At 54.7% G+C, this 16,736-nt stretch overlaps 1 protein-coding gene across 6 annotated transcripts in view; it reads left to right on the plus strand.

Annotated features, from left to right (window-relative positions):
- Window positions 1-16,736, plus strand: part of cyth1a (cytohesin 1a) — a 132,343-nt gene that overhangs the window by 90,316 nt on the left and 25,291 nt on the right. For all 6 annotated transcript variants that reach the window (XR_016486080.1, XR_016486081.1, XM_090197392.1 and 3 more), the window contains exons 3-6: window positions 3,254-3,318; window positions 7,263-7,329; window positions 7,970-8,088; window positions 15,530-15,610. Coding sequence is in view for 4 of the 6 variants with exons in the window: in XM_090197392.1 (XP_090053518.1) it covers window positions 3,254-3,318; window positions 7,263-7,329; window positions 7,970-8,088; window positions 15,530-15,610 (332 nt within the window). In the remaining 2 variants the exon portion in view is untranslated. The remainder of the gene's footprint in view (window positions 1-3,253; window positions 3,319-7,262; window positions 7,330-7,969; window positions 8,089-15,529; window positions 15,611-16,736) is intronic.

The following is a 16,736-nucleotide window of genomic DNA, read 5'->3' on the forward strand; positions in this document are numbered from 1 at the left end:
GTGTGTGTGGAGGAGGAGAGGTGTGTGTGGAGGAGGAGAGGTGTGTGTGGAGGAGGAGAGGTGTGTGTGGAGGAGGAGAGGTGTGTGTGGAGGAGGAGAGGTGTGTGTGGAGGAGGAGAGGTGTGTGGAGGAGGAGAGATGTGTGTGTGGAGGAGGAGAGATGTGTGTGTGGAGGAGGAGAGATGTGTGTGGGGAGGAGGAGAGGTGTGTGTGGAGGAGGAGAGGTGTGTGTGGGGAGGAGGAGCGGTGTGTGTGTGTGGAGGAGGAGAGGTGTGTGTGTGTGGAGGAGGAGAGATGTGTGTGTGGAGGAGGAGAGATGTGTGTGGGGAGGAGGAGAGGTGTGTGTGGAGGAGGAGAGGTGTGTGTGGGGAGGAGGAGAGGTGTGTGTGTGTGGAGGAGGAGAGGTGTGTGTGTGTGGAGGAGGAGAGGTGTGTGTGTGGAGGAGGAGAGGTGTGTGTGTGTGTGTGGAGGGGGAGGAGAGGTGTGTGGGGAGGAGGAGAGGTGTGTGGGGAGGAGGAGAGGTGTGTGTGTGTGGAGGGGGAGAGATGTGTGTGCAGGAGGAGGAGAGGTGTGTGTGGGGAGGGGGAGAGGTGTGTGTGGAGGAGGAGAGGTGTGTGTGTGGAGGAGGAGAGGTGTGTGTGTGGAGGAGGAGAGGTGTGTGTGTGGAGGAGGAGAGGTGTGTGTGGAGGAGGAGAGGTGTGTGTGGAGGAGGAGAGGTGTGTGTGGAGGAGGAGAGGTGTGTGTGGAGGAGGAGAGGTGTGTGTGGAGGAGGAGAGGTGTGTGTGGAGGAGGAGAGGTGTGTGGGGAGGAGGAGAGGTGTGTGTGTGGAGGAGGAGAGGTGTGTGTGGAGGAGGAGAGATGTGTGTGGAGGAGGAGAGGTGTGTGTGGAGGAGGAGAGGTGTGTGTGGAGGAGGAGAGGTGTGTGTGGAGGAGGAGAGGTGTGTGGGGAGGAGGAGAGGTGTGTGTGGGGAGGAGGAGAGGTGTGTGTGTGGAGGAGGAGAGGTGTGTGTGGAGGAGGAGAGATGTGTGTGGAGGAGGAGAGGTGTGTGTGGAGGAGGAGAGGTGTGTGTGGAGGAGGAGAGGTGTGTGGGGAGGAGGAGAGGCGTGTGTGTGGAGGAGGAGAGGCGTGTGTGTGGAGGAGGAGAGGTGTGTGTGTGGAGGAGGAGAGGTGTGTGTGTGTGTGTAGGAGGAGAGGTGTGTGGAGGAGGAGAGGTGTGGGTGTGTGGAGGAGGAGAGGTGTGTGTGTGTGGAGGAGGAGAGGTGTGTATGTGGAGGAGGAGAGGTGTGTGTGTGGAGGAGGAGAGGTGTGTGTGGGGAGGAGGAGAGGTGTGTGTGTGGAGGAGGAGAGGTGTGTGTGGGGAGGAGGAGAGGTGTGTGTGGAGGATGAGAGGTGTGTGTGTGGAGGATGAGAGGTGTGTGTGTGTGTGGAGGAGGAGAGGTGTGTGTGTGTGGAGGGGGAGAGGTGTGTGTGTGGAGGAGGAGAGGTTAGTGTGTGGAGGAGGAGAGATGTGTGTGTGGAGGAGGAGAGGTGTGTGTGTGTGTATCCTCCAGATGTCCCTCACTGCAAAGAGACTGCATATATCCTCCAGATGTCCCTCACTGCAAAGAGACTGAATATATCCTCCAGATGCCCCTCACTGCAAAGAGACTGCATATATCCTCCAGATGCCCCTCACTGCAAAGAGACTGAATATATCCTCCAGATGCCCCTCACTGCAAAGAGACTGCATATATCCTCCAGATGCCCCTCACTGCAAAGAGACTGAATATATCCTCCAGATGCCCCTCACTGCAAAGAGACTAAATATATCCTCCAGATGCCCCTCACTGCAAAGAGACTGCATATATCCTCCAGATGTCCCTCACTGCAAAGAGACTGAATATATCCTCCAGATGCCCTTCACTGCAAAGAGACTGAATATATCCTCCAGATGTCCCTCACTGCAAAGAGACTGAATATATCCTCCAGATGCCCTTCACTGCAAAGAGACTGAATATATCCTCCAGATATTATGGCCCATGAAGAATGTGGCCTTTCCCCCCACAAATTGCAGGACACCCTTCAGTAACCTGACTATGTTGAGATGAAGCCTAGCTAGTTGTATGTGGACTAGTTAGTGGTTGACTGGGAGTGTGAGCAGTAGGGCGACTAACAGTAGATAAATAGGGTCAAGGGACCTGGGTCAAATAGGATTTGTTTTTCTGTCAAATACTAGGAGTGTTTGATTGAGCAAGGAATTTGAAAGACAAATATTATTTGAACCCAGGTCTTGGAAGAGCATTAAGAGCTGTCAAATGACTAGATCATTTCATTTGGTGTCACTCCTCACACACCCAGCCAGAATGGGGTTAGCTAAGTTCCCATGAGACATGCAGAGTCCTTCATCCACCCTTCATCTACTGTGTCAGTCAGTGAAGCTCATATCAAGGCAGGGAGGTTAATTAATACATGCATTTCTTACACTACAAGTTAACGTTGCCTCTCCATGGTATCTTATCTTTCCTTTCATTTACCTTTATTTATCCAGGCTAGTCTTACCAAGAGCGCAAAGCACTGGTGACCTCAGTGGTGTGTCTGGTGACCTCTGTGGTGTGTCTGGTGACCCCGGTCATTCTCAGTAACATGGTCCATGTGACACTCTAGCATCCCCTGGTCTGGCTGGCTGTGATGACAACGCAGGAGGACGAGAGATCTCACACCCTCTCTTTATTAGCTGTGTCCCCCATGCCATCATGATGTAGTTCCCCCCTCCAGTCTCCACCCTGTTTCGCCCTCGTATGGAGACTGGTGACTGCCAGTCTGGCCCGTCACCCTCCCTCTCCCCTCCCTCTCTGGAACTGGGCTCTCACAGAGCTGTCAGAAAAGGCAGAATCTGCAATATCTCCATTAATCTCCCAAACATAACCCCAAAATAATCAAATGTCCTGCTCTGTACTCCCTGTGTATGGAGGTCATTCACCAATGTTCCTCCCTTTTAATGTGGTTTGTAAAGAAGAAAGTGTTTGGGAGAAAGAGAGACCTGCTGCAGGGCACGTACACATCCGGTTGATATTAGATTGGAGTGGTTAGTGTCAGTATTGGTTAGGGGTTATGGGGAGACTGCATGGTGGCAGCAGTGGGCACAGACTGGGCACTGATGGGTCTGGAGGAGAAATAGAATGTTCTGGAACCTCACAATCTGTCCTGGGACAGCAGACTGAGCGTAATGCTCTGTGTGTTTGGTCCTAACCCCCTCCTCTCTCTAACTTCCAGCGTCTGAAGAATGAGATAGCAGAAGTGACCAGTGAGATCGAGAACCTGGGTTCCACAGAGGAGAGGTGAGTGTGTAACAGTATGGAATCAGGTTTCCTTAGGGTTCCTTAAGGTTCTTCAGGGTTCCTTGTGGTTCTTCAGGATTCCTTGTGTTTTTTAGGGTTCTTCCGTGTTCCTTAGGGTTCTTCAGGGTTCCTTAGGTTTTTTTAAGGTTCTTCAGGGTTCCTTACCATCTCCTATCTCCGACAGTCCAAATTGCTTCTTTGTTTGTATTCCATTAACCTAGCAAATGACTGTTGTTAAATATTTATACCTTACTGTCCAGATGGTACCAACCCTCTTCCCCTCCCCAAAACACCACGCACACACATGCACGCACAGGCATGTGCTCACACACACACGCTTGCTCACACACACAATCACACCGCCACATACACATACACACACTGACTAGTGCTTTTAAATGTTTGATCAGCCACGCCCACCGTGATGGGGGGGCTATTCAATAATGCAGAGGTGTTTGGGTAGAGCAGACAATGGAGGGTCCCTAGGGAGGGAAGAAGTGAAGGGTACTTTGGCGTGTGGGCCGTGGGGTACTCAAGTTGAGGGGGATCCCACCCCATTCCACCACTCACTTATTTTTCAGACATACACTTTTGTTTGCTCTGGCCATTTACTAAGTTGTATAAAGAGCATCTGAGTCTTTACCAGAGTCATCTGAGTCTTTACCAGAGTCATCTGAGTCTTTACCAGAGTCACCTGAGTCTTTACCAGAGTCACCTGAGTCTTTACCAGAGTCACCTGAGCCTTTACCAGAGTCACCTGAGCCTTTACCAGAGTCACCTGAGCCTTTACCAGAGTCACCTGAGTCTTTACCAGAGTCACCTGAGCCTTTACCAGAGTCACCTGAGCCTTTACCAGAGTCACCTGAGCCTTTACCAGAGTCACCTGAGCCTTTACCAGAGTCACCTGAGCCTTTACCAGAGTCATCTGAGTCTTTACCAGAGTCATCTGAGTCTTTACCAGAGTCATCTGAGCCTTTACCTGAGTCATCTGAGCCTTTACCAGAGTCATCTGAGCCTTTACCAGAGTCATCTGAGTCTTTACCAGAGTCATCTGAGTCTTTACCAGAGTCATCTGAACCTTTACCAGAGTCATCTGAGCCTTTACCAGAGTCATCTGAGCCTTTACCAGAGTCATCTGAGCCTTTACCAGAGTCATCTGAGTCTTTACCAGAGTCATCTGAGCCTTTACCTGAGTCATCTGAGCCTTTACCTGAGTCATCTGAGCCTTTACCAGAGTCATCTGAGCCTTTACCAGAGTCATCTGAGCCTTTACCTGAGTCATCTGAGCCTTTACCAGAGTCATCTGAGCCTTTACCAGAGTCATCTGAGCCTTTACCTGAGTCATCTGAGCCTTTACCTGAGTCATCTGAGTCTTTACCAGAGTCATCTGAGTCTTTACCAGAGTCATCTGAGTCTTTACCAGAGTCATCTGAGCCTTTACCAGAGTCATCTGAGCCTTTACCAGAGTCATCTGAGCCTTTACCTGAGTCATCTGAGCCTTTACCTGAGTCATCTGAGTCTTTACCAGAGTCATCTGAGCCTTTACCAGAGTCATCTGAGCCTTTACCAGAGTCATCTGAGCCTTTACCAGAGTCATCTGAGCCTTTACCTGAGTCATCTGAGCCTTTACCTGAGTCATCTGAGCCTTTACCAGAGTCATCTGAGTCTTTACCAGAGTCATCTGAGTCTTTACCAGAGTCATCTGAGCCTTTACCTGAGTCATCTGAGCCTTTACCTGAGTCATCTGAGCCTTTACCTGAGTCATCTGAGCCTTTACCTGAGTCATCTGAGCCTTTACCTGAGTCATCTGAGCCTTTACCTGAGTCATCTGAGCCTTTACCAGAGTCATCTGAGTCTTTACCAGAGTCATCTGAGCCTTTTACCAGAGTCATCTGAGCCTTTACCAGTCCATGTGTCAAAGACCATCAGGTGGTGAAACTGTTGTTTCTGTTTCTGTGAATCACCAACTCCTGTAGCTTTGGAAATGGGCCGCTGTTCAATAGTGGTCATCTGTTATAACTGACGCTGGGCAGTACTGTAGTTCCCAATGACAATAGCCAAAGGAATGCTGGGGGAAATAATTCATCAAAGAGGAAGTCTGGTGACCTTTGGCTAACTGGGTTAAGGTGACGTAAGCATGGTGACAGTGAAGAGTGCTTATTGTTGAGTCACCATTTCATCTTGAATGTTGTCATCAGTGGCCCATTGGAGCAGTTTTAACTGCCAATGTGATGACAACATGTTCAATTCATGAAAGTATTATTTTAACTAATAAGTGAACGAACACATAATATTGACCCAATGTGAGATGAGTAAATAGATGATGGAGATCAATGTGTGTGATTTGAAATGAAAATATTTACATGGCATCACACAAACACTTATTGGTGGGGCTGTTTCCCAGACCCTGGTGAAGTCTAGTGCTGGACTGAAGAGCATGGAATATCTCCTCTGAAAGTGTTTTGTAGTGCAATAATACTTTCATGAATTGAACATTTTGTCATCACCTTGGCAGTTAAAACTGCTCCAATGTCATCTGTATCCAGGAAACCAGCCCTGACAGCATCACAGATGGGGGATACAATAATAATCTCTAATTCATTTCATATTATTCAAATGGCTACCCGGACTATTTGCATTGACCCCCTTTTTACACTACTGCTACTCTCTGTTTATTATCTATGCATAGTCACTTTACCCCTACCTACATGTACATATTACCTGAATTAACTGGACGAACCTGTACCCCCTCATATTGACTCAGTACCTGTACCCCCTCACATTGACTCAGTACCGGTACCCCCTCACATTGACTCAGTACCGGTACCCCCTCACATTGACTCAGTACCTGTACCCCCTCACATTGACTCAGTACCCCCTCATATTGACTCAGTACCGGTACCCCCTCACATTGACTCAGTACCGGTACCCCCTCACATTGACTCAGTACCGGTACCCCCTCACATTGACTCAGTACCGGTACCCCCTCACATTGACTCAGTACCTCTACCACCTCACATTGACTCAGTACCTGTACCCCCTCACATTGACTCAGTACCTCTACCCCCTCACACTGACTCAGTACCGGTACCCCCTCACATTGACTCAGTACCTCTACCTCCTCACATTGACTCAGTACCTTTACCTCCTCACATTGACTCAGTACCTGTACCCCCTCACATTGACTCAGTACCTGTACCCCCTCACATTGATTCAGTACCTGTACCCCCTCACATTGACTCAGTACCGGTATCCACTCACATTGACTCAGTACCGGTACCCCCGCACATTGACTCCTGACATGTACCCCCTCACATTGACTCAGTACATGTACCCCCTCACATTGACTCAGTACATGTACCCCCTCACATTGACTCCGTACATGTACCCCCTCACATTGACTCAGTACCGGTACCCCCGCACATTGACTCCTGACATGTACCCCCTCACATTGACTCAGTACATGTACCCCCTCACATTGACTCAGTACATGTACCCCCTCACATTGACTCAGTACATGTACCCCCTCACATTGATTCAGTACCGTGACCCCCTCACATTGACTCAGTACATGTACCCCCTCACATTGACTCAGTACCGGTATCCACTCACATTGACTCAGTACCGGTACCCCCGCACATTGACTCCTGACATGTACCCCCTCACATTGACTCAGTACATGTACCCCCTCACATTGACTCAGTACCGGTACCCCCGCACATTGACTCCTGACATGTACCCCCTCACATTGACTCAGTACATGTACCCCCTCACATTGACTCAGTACCGGTACCCCCTGTATATAGCCTCCTTATTGTTATTTATTGTGTTACTTTTTTCTTTTACTTTAGTTTATTTAGCAAATATTTTCTTACTTTGCGTTGTTGGTTCCGTGTATGTGACAAATACAATTGAATTGGATTCTATTTGATTTAATGTTGCAGGAAAAACATGCAGAGGAACAAACAAGTGGCCATGGGCCGAAAGAAATTCAACATGGACCCTAAAAAGGTGAGTATCAAACAGACCAGGGCTGGTTTCCCAAAAGCATCGTAGCACCAACATCGTCTTCATTCTATTCAAACTAAATGCACGAAAGAAGATCTTAGTGCTACGATGCGTTTGGGAATCCCAGCCCAGGGTTATTCACATCTGACCCTACGAGGTCCAGATCCTGCTGGTTCTGTTCTAACTGATCATTATTCCACCCACCTGGTGTCCCAGGTCTAAATCAGTCCCTGGTTAGAGGGGAACAAGGAAACAAGGCAATGCAACTGGCTTCCAGGTTCAGAGTTGAATTGGAGGGAAATAGACATTCTGAATGTGTCCTGTGGGTTTGATATAGTTGTGCTGTTCCAGGTTGTGGGTTTTGGAGAAGGTGTGGAGAAGTGTTTGACGTTTCAGGAACCACAATAACAATTGTAGTGACCTTAACCAAACGCCTAGCAACCTCATCAATCAGGAGGTTCCAACCTCTTGACATTATGGTATGGATCGTACCCGTGTTTGAGTCTCGGTCGGGATCACCCCCGATTTAGCTAAAATATGATTTCAATCTTTTGATATGTGCCGCACGGCTACAAACAATACGACCTGGAACGCCCCCGTTGTAACGAGGGTCTGACACGGGATATATGTTGTATTTTCTCAGGGGATTAAGTTCCTGATTGAGAACGACCTGCTTAAGCACACCAGCTCTGACATCGCCCAGTTCCTGTACAAGGGGGAGGGGCTAAACAAGACAGCCATCGGAGACTACCTTGGGGAGAGGTCAGTGGGGGCAAGATGCATGCTACGTCTCTTTATGTGGTTGTGTCAGGAGGAGGGGGGGTGTGTGTGTGTTTGTCATGTTTATGTTTCTGTGTGTATTGTGTGGTTCAGAAGGACGTCACTTCTTTCCTGTCAAAGATGTCCCATTTCCAGATCACATACTTTCCTCTGTCAGGTTAGGCACATCCCCTTTCCCCCCAACGGCCCTTTTCCCCCCAACGGCCTTTTCCCCCAACGGCCCTTTTCCCCCAACGGCCCTTTTCCCCACAACGGCCCTTTCCCCCCAACGGCCCTTTCCCCTTTTCCCCCAACGGCCCTTTTCCCCCAACGGCCCTTTTCCCCCAACGGCCCTTTTCCCCCAACGGCCCTTTTCCCATTTTCCCCCCAACGGCCTTTTCCCCCCAACGGCCCTTTTCCCCACAACGGCCCTTTTCCCTCAACGGCCCTTTTCCCCCAACGGCCCTTTTCCCCCAACGGCCCTTTTCCCCACAACGGCCCTTTCCCCACAACGGCCCTTTCCCCACAACGGCCCTTTCCCCTTTTCCCCCAACGGCCCTTTTCCCCCCAACGGCCCTTTCCCCTTTTCCCCCAACGGCCCTTTTCCCCCCAACGACCCTTTCCCCCCAACGGCCCTTTCCCCCCAACGGCCCTTTTCCCCACAACGGCCCTTTTCCCCACAACGGCCCTTTCCCCCCAACGGCCCTTTCCCCTTTTCCCCCAACGGCCCTTTTCCCCCCAACGGCCCTTTCCCCTTTTCCCCCCAACGGCCCTTTTCCCCCCAACGGCCCTTTCCCCCCAACGGCCCTTTCCCCCCAACGGCCCTTTCCCCCCAACGGCCCTTTTCCCCCAACGGCCCTTTCCCCTTTTCCCCCCAACGGCCCTTTCCCCCCAACGGCCCTTTTCCCCCAACGGCCCTTTCCCCTTTTCCCCCAACGGCCCTTTCCCCCCAACGGCCCTTTTCCCCCAACGGCCCTTTCCCCTTTTCCCCCCAACGGCCTTTTCCCCCCAACGGCCCTTTTCCCCACAACGGCCCTTTTCCCTCAACGGCCCTTTTCCCCCAACGGCCCTTTCCCCTTTTCCCCACAACGGCCCTTTCCCCCCAACGGCCCTTTTCCCCACAACGGCCCTTTTCCCCACAACGGCCCTTTTCCCTCAACGGCCCTTTCCCCTTTTCCCCCCAACGGCCCTTTTCCCCCAACGGCCCTTTTCCCCACAACGGCCCTTTTCCCCACAACGGCCCTTTCCCCTCAACGGCCCTTTCCCCTTTTCCCCCCAACGGCCCTTTTCTCCCAACGGCCCTTTTCCCCCAACGGCCCTTTTCCCTCAACGGCCCTTTCCCCTTTTCCCCCCAACGGCCCTTTTCCCCCCAACGGCCCTTTTCCCCACAACGGCCCTTTTCCCTCAACGGCCCTTTCCCCCCAACGGCCCTTTCCCCTTTTCCCCCAACGGCCCTTTTCCCCCCAACGGCCCTTTTCCCCCAACGGCCCTTTTCCCCCAACGGCCCTTTTCCCCCAACGGCCCTTTTCCCCCAACGGCCCTTTTCCCCCAACGGCCCTTTCCCCTTTTCCCCCCAACGGCCTTTTCCCCCCAACGGCCTTTTCCCCCCAACGGCCTTTTCCCCCCAACGGCCCTTTTCCCCACAACGGCCCTTTTCCCCCCAACGGCCCTTTTCCCCACAACGGCCCTTTTCCCCCAACGGCCCTTTTCCCCCCAACGGCCCTTTTCCCCCCAACGGCCCTTTTCCCCCCAACGGCCCTTTTCCCCCCAACGGCCCTTTTCCCTCAACGGCCCTTTCCCCCAACGGCCCTTTTCCCCCAACGGCCCTTTTCCCCCCACGGCCCTTTTCCCCCCAACGGCCCTTTTCCCCCAACGGCCCTTTCCCCCCAACGGCCCTTTCCCCTTTTCCCCCCAACGGCCTTTTCCCCCCAACGGCCCTTTTCCCCCCAACGGCCCTTTTCCCCACAACGGCCCTTTTCCCCCAACGGCCCTTTTCCCCCCAACGGCCCTTTTCCCCCCAACGGCCCTTTTCCCCCCAACGGCCCTTTTCCCTCAACGGCCCTTTTCCCCCAACGGCCCTTTTCCCCACAACGGCCCTTTTCCCCCAATGGCCCTTTCCCCCCAACGGCCCTTTCCCCTTTTCCCCCAACGGCCCTTTTCCCCCCAACGGCCCTTTTCCCCCAACGGCCCTTTTCCCCCAACGGCCCTTTCCCCTTTTCCCCCCAACGGCCTTTTCCCCCCAACGGCCCTTTTCCCCACAACGGCCCTTTTCCCCCAACGGCCCTTTTCCCCCAACGGCCCTTTTCCCCCAACGGCCCTTTTCCCCCCAACGGCCCTTTTCCCCACAACGGCCCTTTTCCCCACAACGGCCCTTTTCCCCACAACGGCCCTTTTCCCCACAACGGCCCTTTTCCCTCAACGGCCCTTTTCCCCCAACGGCCCTTTTCCCCCAACGGCCCTTTTCCCCCCAACGGCCCTTTTCCCCCAACGGCCCTTTTCCCCCAACGGCCCTTTCCCCTTTTCCCCCCAACGGCCTTTTCCCCCCAACGGCCCTTTTCCCCCCAACGGCCCTTTTCCCCCAACGGCCCTTTTCCCCCCAACGGCCCTTTTCCCCCCAACGGCCCTTTTCCCTCAACGGCCCTTTTCCCCCAACGGCCCTTTTCCCCACAACGGCCCTTTTCCCCCAACGGCCCTTTCCCCCCAACTGCCCTTTCCCCTTTCCCCCCAACGGCCCTTTCCCCCCAACGGCCCTTTTCCCCACAACGGCCCTTTTCCCCCAACGGCCCTTTTCCCCCAACGGCCCTTTCCCCTTTCCCCCCAACGGCCCTTTCCCCCAACAGCCCTTTCCCCCCAACGGCCCTTTTCCCCCAACGGCCCTTTCCCCCCAATGGCCCTTTCCCCCCAACGGCCCTTTCCCCCCAACGGCCCTTTTCCCTTTCCCCCCAATGGCCCTTTCCCCCCAACAGCCCTTTCCCCCCAACGGCCCTTTTCCCTCAACGGCCCTTTTCCCCCAACGGCCCTTTCCCCCCAACGGCCCTTTCCCCTTTCCCCCCAATGGCCCTTTCCCCCCAACGGCCCTTTCCCCCCAACGGCCCTTTCCCCCCAACGGCCCTTTCCCCCCAATGGCCCTTTCCCCCCAACGGCCCTTTTCCCTCAACGGCCCTTTTCCCTCAACGGCCCTTTCCCCCCAACGGCCCTTTCCCCCCAACGGCCCTTTCCCCCCAACGGCCCTTTCCCCCCAACGGCCCTTTCCCCCCAACGGCCCTTTCCCCCCAATGGCCCTTTTCCCCCAACAGCCCTTTCCTCCAACGGCCCTTTTCCCTCAACGGCCCTTTTCCCTTTTCCCCCAACGGCCCTTTTCCCTCAACGACCCTTTCCCCTTTCCCCCCAACGGCCCTTTCCCCCCAACGGCCCTTTTCCCCCAACGGCCCTTTCCCACAACGGCCCTTTCCCCCCAACGGCCCTTTCCCCCCAATTGCCCTTTTCCCCCAACGGCCCTTTTCCCTTTTCCCTCAACGGCCCTTTTCCCTTTTCCCTCAACGGCCCTTTTCCCTTTTCCCCCAACTGCCCTTTCCCCCCAACAGCCTTTTCCCCCAACGGCCCTTTTCCCCCAACAGCCCTTTCCTCCAACGGCCCTTTCCCACAACGGCCCTTTCCCCCCAACGGCCCTTTCCCCCCAATGGCCCTTTTCCCCCAACGGCCCTTTTCCCCCCAACGGCCCTTTTCCCCACAACGGCCCTTTTCCCCCAACGGCCCTTTTCCCCCCAACGGCCCTTTTCCCCCCAACGGCCCTTTTCCCCCCAACGGCCCTTTTCCCTCAACGGCCCTTTTCCCCCAACGGCCCTTTTCCCCACAACGGCCCTTTTCCCCCAATGGCCCTTTCCCCCCAACGGCCCTTTCCCCTTTTCCCCCAACGGCCCTTTTCCCCCCAACGGCCCTTTTCCCCCAACGGCCCTTTCCCCTTTTCCCCCCAACGGCCTTTTCCCCCCAACGGCCCTTTTCCCCACAACGGCCCTTTTCCCCCAACGGCCCTTTTCCCCCAACGGCCCTTTTCCCCCAACGGCCCTTTTCCCCCCAACGGCCCTTTTCCCCACAACGGCCCTTTTCCCCACAACGGCCCTTTTCCCCACAACGGCCCTTTTCCCCACAACGGCCCTTTTCCCTCAACGGCCCTTTTCCCCCAACGGCCCTTTTCCCCCAACGGCCCTTTTCCCCCAACGGCCCTTTTCCCCCAACGGCCCTTTTCCCCCAACGGCCCTTTCCCCTTTTCCCCCCAACGGCCTTTTCCCCCAACGGCCCTTTTCCCCCAACGGCCCTTTTCCCCCAACGGCCCTTTTCCCCCCAACGGCCCTTTTCCCCCCAACGGCCCTTTTCCCTCAACGGCCCTTTTCCCCCAACGGCCCTTTTCCCCACAACGGCCCTTTTCCCCCAACGGCCCTTTCCCCCCAACTGCCCTTTCCCCTTTCCCCCCAACGGCCCTTTCCCCCCAACGGCCCTTTTCCCCACAACGGCCCTTTTCCCCCAACGGCCCTTTTCCCCCAACGGCCCTTTCCCCTTTCCCCCCAACGGCCCTTTCCCCCAACAGCCCTTTCCCCCCAACGGCCCTTTTCCCCCAACGGCCCTTTCCCCCCAATGGCCCTTTCCCCCCAACGGCCCTTTCCCCCCAACGGCCCTTTTCCCTTTCCCCCCAATGGCCCTTTCCCCCCAACAGCCCTTTCCCCCCAACGGCCCTTTTCCCTCAACGGCCCTTTTCCCCCAACGGCCCTTTCCCCCCAACGGCCCTTTCCCCTTTCCCCCCAATGGCCCTTTCCCCCCAACGGCCCTTTCCCCCCAACGGCCCTTTCCCCCCAACGGCCCTTTCCCCCCAATGGCCCTTTCCCCCCAACGGCCCTTTTCCCTCAACGGCCCTTTTCCCTCAACGGCCCTTTCCCCCCAACGGCCCTTTCCCCCCAACGGCCCTTTCCCCCCAACGGCCCTTTCCCCCCAACGGCCCTTTCCCCCCAACGGCCCTTTCCCCCCAATGGCCCTTTTCCCCCAACAGCCCTTTCCTCCAACGGCCCTTTTCCCTCAACGGCCCTTTTCCCTTTTCCCCCAACGGCCCTTTTCCCTCAACGACCCTTTCCCCTTTCCCCCCAACGGCCCTTTCCCCCCAACGGCCCTTTTCCCCCAACGGCCCTTTCCCACAACGGCCCTTTCCCCCCAACGGCCCTTTCCCCCCAATTGCCCTTTTCCCCCAACGGCCCTTTTCCCTTTTCCCTCAACGGCCCTTTTCCCTTTTCCCTCAACGGCCCTTTTCCCTTTTCCCCCAACTGCCCTTTCCCCCCAACAGCCTTTTCCCCCAACGGCCCTTTTCCCCCAACAGCCCTTTCCTCCAACGGCCCTTTCCCACAACGGCCCTTTCCCCCCAACGGCCCTTTCCCCCCAATGGCCCTTTTCCCCCAACGGCCCTTTTCCCTTTTCCCCCAACGGCCCTTTTCCCTCAACGACCCTTTCCCCTTTCCCCCCAACGGCCCTTTCCCCCCAACGGCCCTTTCCCCCCAACGGCCCTTTCCCCCCAACAGCCCTTTCCTCCAACGGCCCTTTCCCCTCAACGACCCTTTCCCCTTTCCCCCCAACGGCCCTTTCCCCCCAACGGCCCTTTCCCCCCAACGGCCCTTTTCCCCCAACAGCCCTTTCCCCCAACGGCCCTTTCCCCCCAACGGCCCTTTCCCCCCAACGGCCCTTTCCCCCCAACGGCCCTTTCCCCCCAACGGCCCTTTCCCCTTTTCTCCCAATGGCCCTTTTCCCTCAACGGCCCTTTTCCCTTTTCCCCCAACGGCCCTTTCCCCCCAATGGCCCTTTTCTCCCAACGGCCCTTTTCCCCCAACAGCCCTTTCCCCTTTTCTCCCAACGGCCCTTTTCCCCCAACGGCCCTTTTCCCCCAACGGCCCTTTTCCCCCAACGGCCCTTTTCCCCCAACGGCCCTTTCCCCCCAACGGCCCTTTTCTCCCAACGGCCCTTTTCCCCCAACGGCCCTTTTCCCTTTTCCCCCAACGGCCCTTTCCCCCCAATGGCCCTTTTCTCCCAACGGCCCTTTTCCCTCAACGGCCCTTTTCCCCCAACGGCCCTTTCCCCTTTTCTCCCAACGGCCCTTTTCCCCCAACGGCCCTTTTCCCTTTCCCCCCAACGGCCATTTCCCCCCAACGGCCCTTTCCCCCCAACGGCCCTTTCCCCCCAACGGCCCTTTTCCCCCAACGGCCCTTTCCCCCCAACGGCCCTTTCCCCTTTTCTCCCAACGGCCCTTTCCCCCCAACGGCCCTTTCCCCTTTTCCCCCAATGGCCCTTTTCTCCCAACGGCCCTTTTCCCCCAACGGCCCTTTTCCCTTTTCCCCCAACGGCCCTTTCCCCCCAACGGCCCTTTCCCCCCAACGGCCCTTTTCTCCCAACGGCCCTTTCCCCCCAAATGGCCCTTTTCCCCCAACGGCCCTTTTCCCTCAACGGCCCTTTTCCCTTTTCCCCCAACGGCCCTTTCCCCCCAACGGCCCTTTCCCCCCAACGGCCCTTTCCCCCCAACGGCTCTTTTCCCCCAACGGCCCTTTCCCCTTTTCTCCCAACGGCCCTTCCCCTTTCCCCCTCAACGGCCTTCCCCCCCAACGCCCTTTATTAGATCCACATCTAGATCCTCAGACCTCAAAACAGAGACGTTGATTCCTTCACAGTCTGTCTGACTTTGATTTCCACTTCATCCATTCTAAATAATGTTAAGTACCTAAAAATCCTGGAATGTTGACTGAAGCTGAAAAAAACTGTAAAAGTTGAGTCTCTCCTGAAGAAATACCATCTTTTATATTAATTTAAAGCCATATAACAGGCAACACCCAATGTATGTGCGTTGTGTGTGTTATTACCTGGGTGCATTGCCTAACTTATAGTGCTACAGCCTGGGTGTGGTCGGCTAGTCGACAAACCAGACCAGGAAATGGAGAGCTGAGTTGTGTTTATTAGGTCATGAACACCACCCAGATATCGTCATGGATGCTCTGCTCTGTCCAATTGGTATAAAGAGATTTCTGATTCCATTGGGGGAGGGGCAGACTGTGTGTGTGCTCTCCCTGATTGGTCAGGAATCCCCCAGGGCAGAGCTGGTTTTGACCCTGTCAGGGATAGGTCCTGGGAGGCCTCCTGTCTATCTCAGGGGGAGTATCACTAACTCCAAAGGCCACAGATGTCAAGAAGAGTGATGTCATTCTAGAGGTGTTACCGTGTGTGTGTGTGTCCCTCCCCCAGTTTTTATTGATTGTGTGAGCATATACATACGTGTGTGTGTACGAGCATTTGTGTGTCTGGCCCTGTGTCTAAATGTCTGTGTGTTTGTCATTTTTTGTGTCTGTGTCTCTACACTCAAATAATTGAACAATGATTTCAGAAAATCGTTACTAAACAAATTCTATTATTTTCCCTACAGAGATGAGTTCAACCTCCAGGTCCTCCATGACTTTGTGGAGCTCCATGAATTCACCGACTTGAACCTGGTCCAGGCCCTGAGGTAAGAGCCTCCCAGTGGGGCTTTATAACCATCCAGGCCCTGAGGTAAGAGCCTCCCAGTGGGGCTTTACAACCATCCAGGCCCTGAGGTTAGAGCCTCCCAGTGGGGCTTTATAACCATCCAGGCCCTGAGGTAAGAGCTTCCCAGTGGGGCTTTATAACCATCCAGGCCCTGAGGTTAGAGCCTCCCAGTGGGGCTTTATAACCATCCAGGCCCTGAGGTTAGAGCCTCCCAGTGGGGCTTTATAACCATCCAGGCCCTGAGGTTAGAGCCTCCCAGTGGGGCTTTATAATCATCCAGGCCCTGAGGTTAGAGCCTCCCAGTGGGGCTTTATAACCATCCAGGCCCTGAGGTAAGAGCCTCCCAGTGGGGCTTTATAACCATCCAGGCCCTGAGGTAAGAGCCTCCAAGTGGGGCTTTATAACCATCCAGGCCCTGAGGTAAGAGCCTCCCAGTGGGGCTTTATAACCATCCAGGCCCTGAGGTTAGAGCCTCCCAGTGGGGCTTTATAACCATCCAGGCCCTGAGGTAAGAGCCTCCCAGTGGGGCTTTATAACCATCCAGGCCCTGAGGTAAGAGCCTCCCAGTGGGGCTTTATAACCATCCAGGCCCTGAGGTAAGAGCCTCCCAGTGGGGCTTTATAACCATCCAGGCCCTGAGGTAAGAGCCTCCCAGTGGGGCTTTATAACCATTCAGGCCCTGAGGTAAGAGCCTCCCAGTGGGGCTTTATAACCAACCCCCCCCCGCCCTCCCCGTACAAATTGCTTCTACAAATCACACACACACACACACACACACTCAAAACGTCTCTGACTCTCCAGAGAGACAAAGCACAGACTTCTATCAAAACCTCTTCCTGATATAGAATTGTCCTATAGTTACCTAACGTTGTCATTATCCTCCTGATATAGCATTGTCCTATAGTTACCTAACATTGTCATTATCCTCCTGATATAGCAGTGTCATATACCTAACGTTGCTATTAATCATTAGATATTTGGGTTATTGTGTCACTGCCAAACCTTTAAACAGTTTATATCTCTCTCTTCCATTAAATCATCTCACACAGGCACAGCTCCTATAGGGACAGCTCCTATAGGGACAGCTCATAGGGACAGCTCCTATA

The sequence above is a fragment of the Oncorhynchus mykiss genome, chromosome 13 (assembly GCF_057628025.1).
Source record: "Oncorhynchus mykiss isolate SJ-2025 chromosome 13, ASM5762802v1, whole genome shotgun sequence".
Taxonomy (NCBI): domain Eukaryota; kingdom Metazoa; phylum Chordata; class Actinopteri; order Salmoniformes; family Salmonidae; genus Oncorhynchus; species Oncorhynchus mykiss.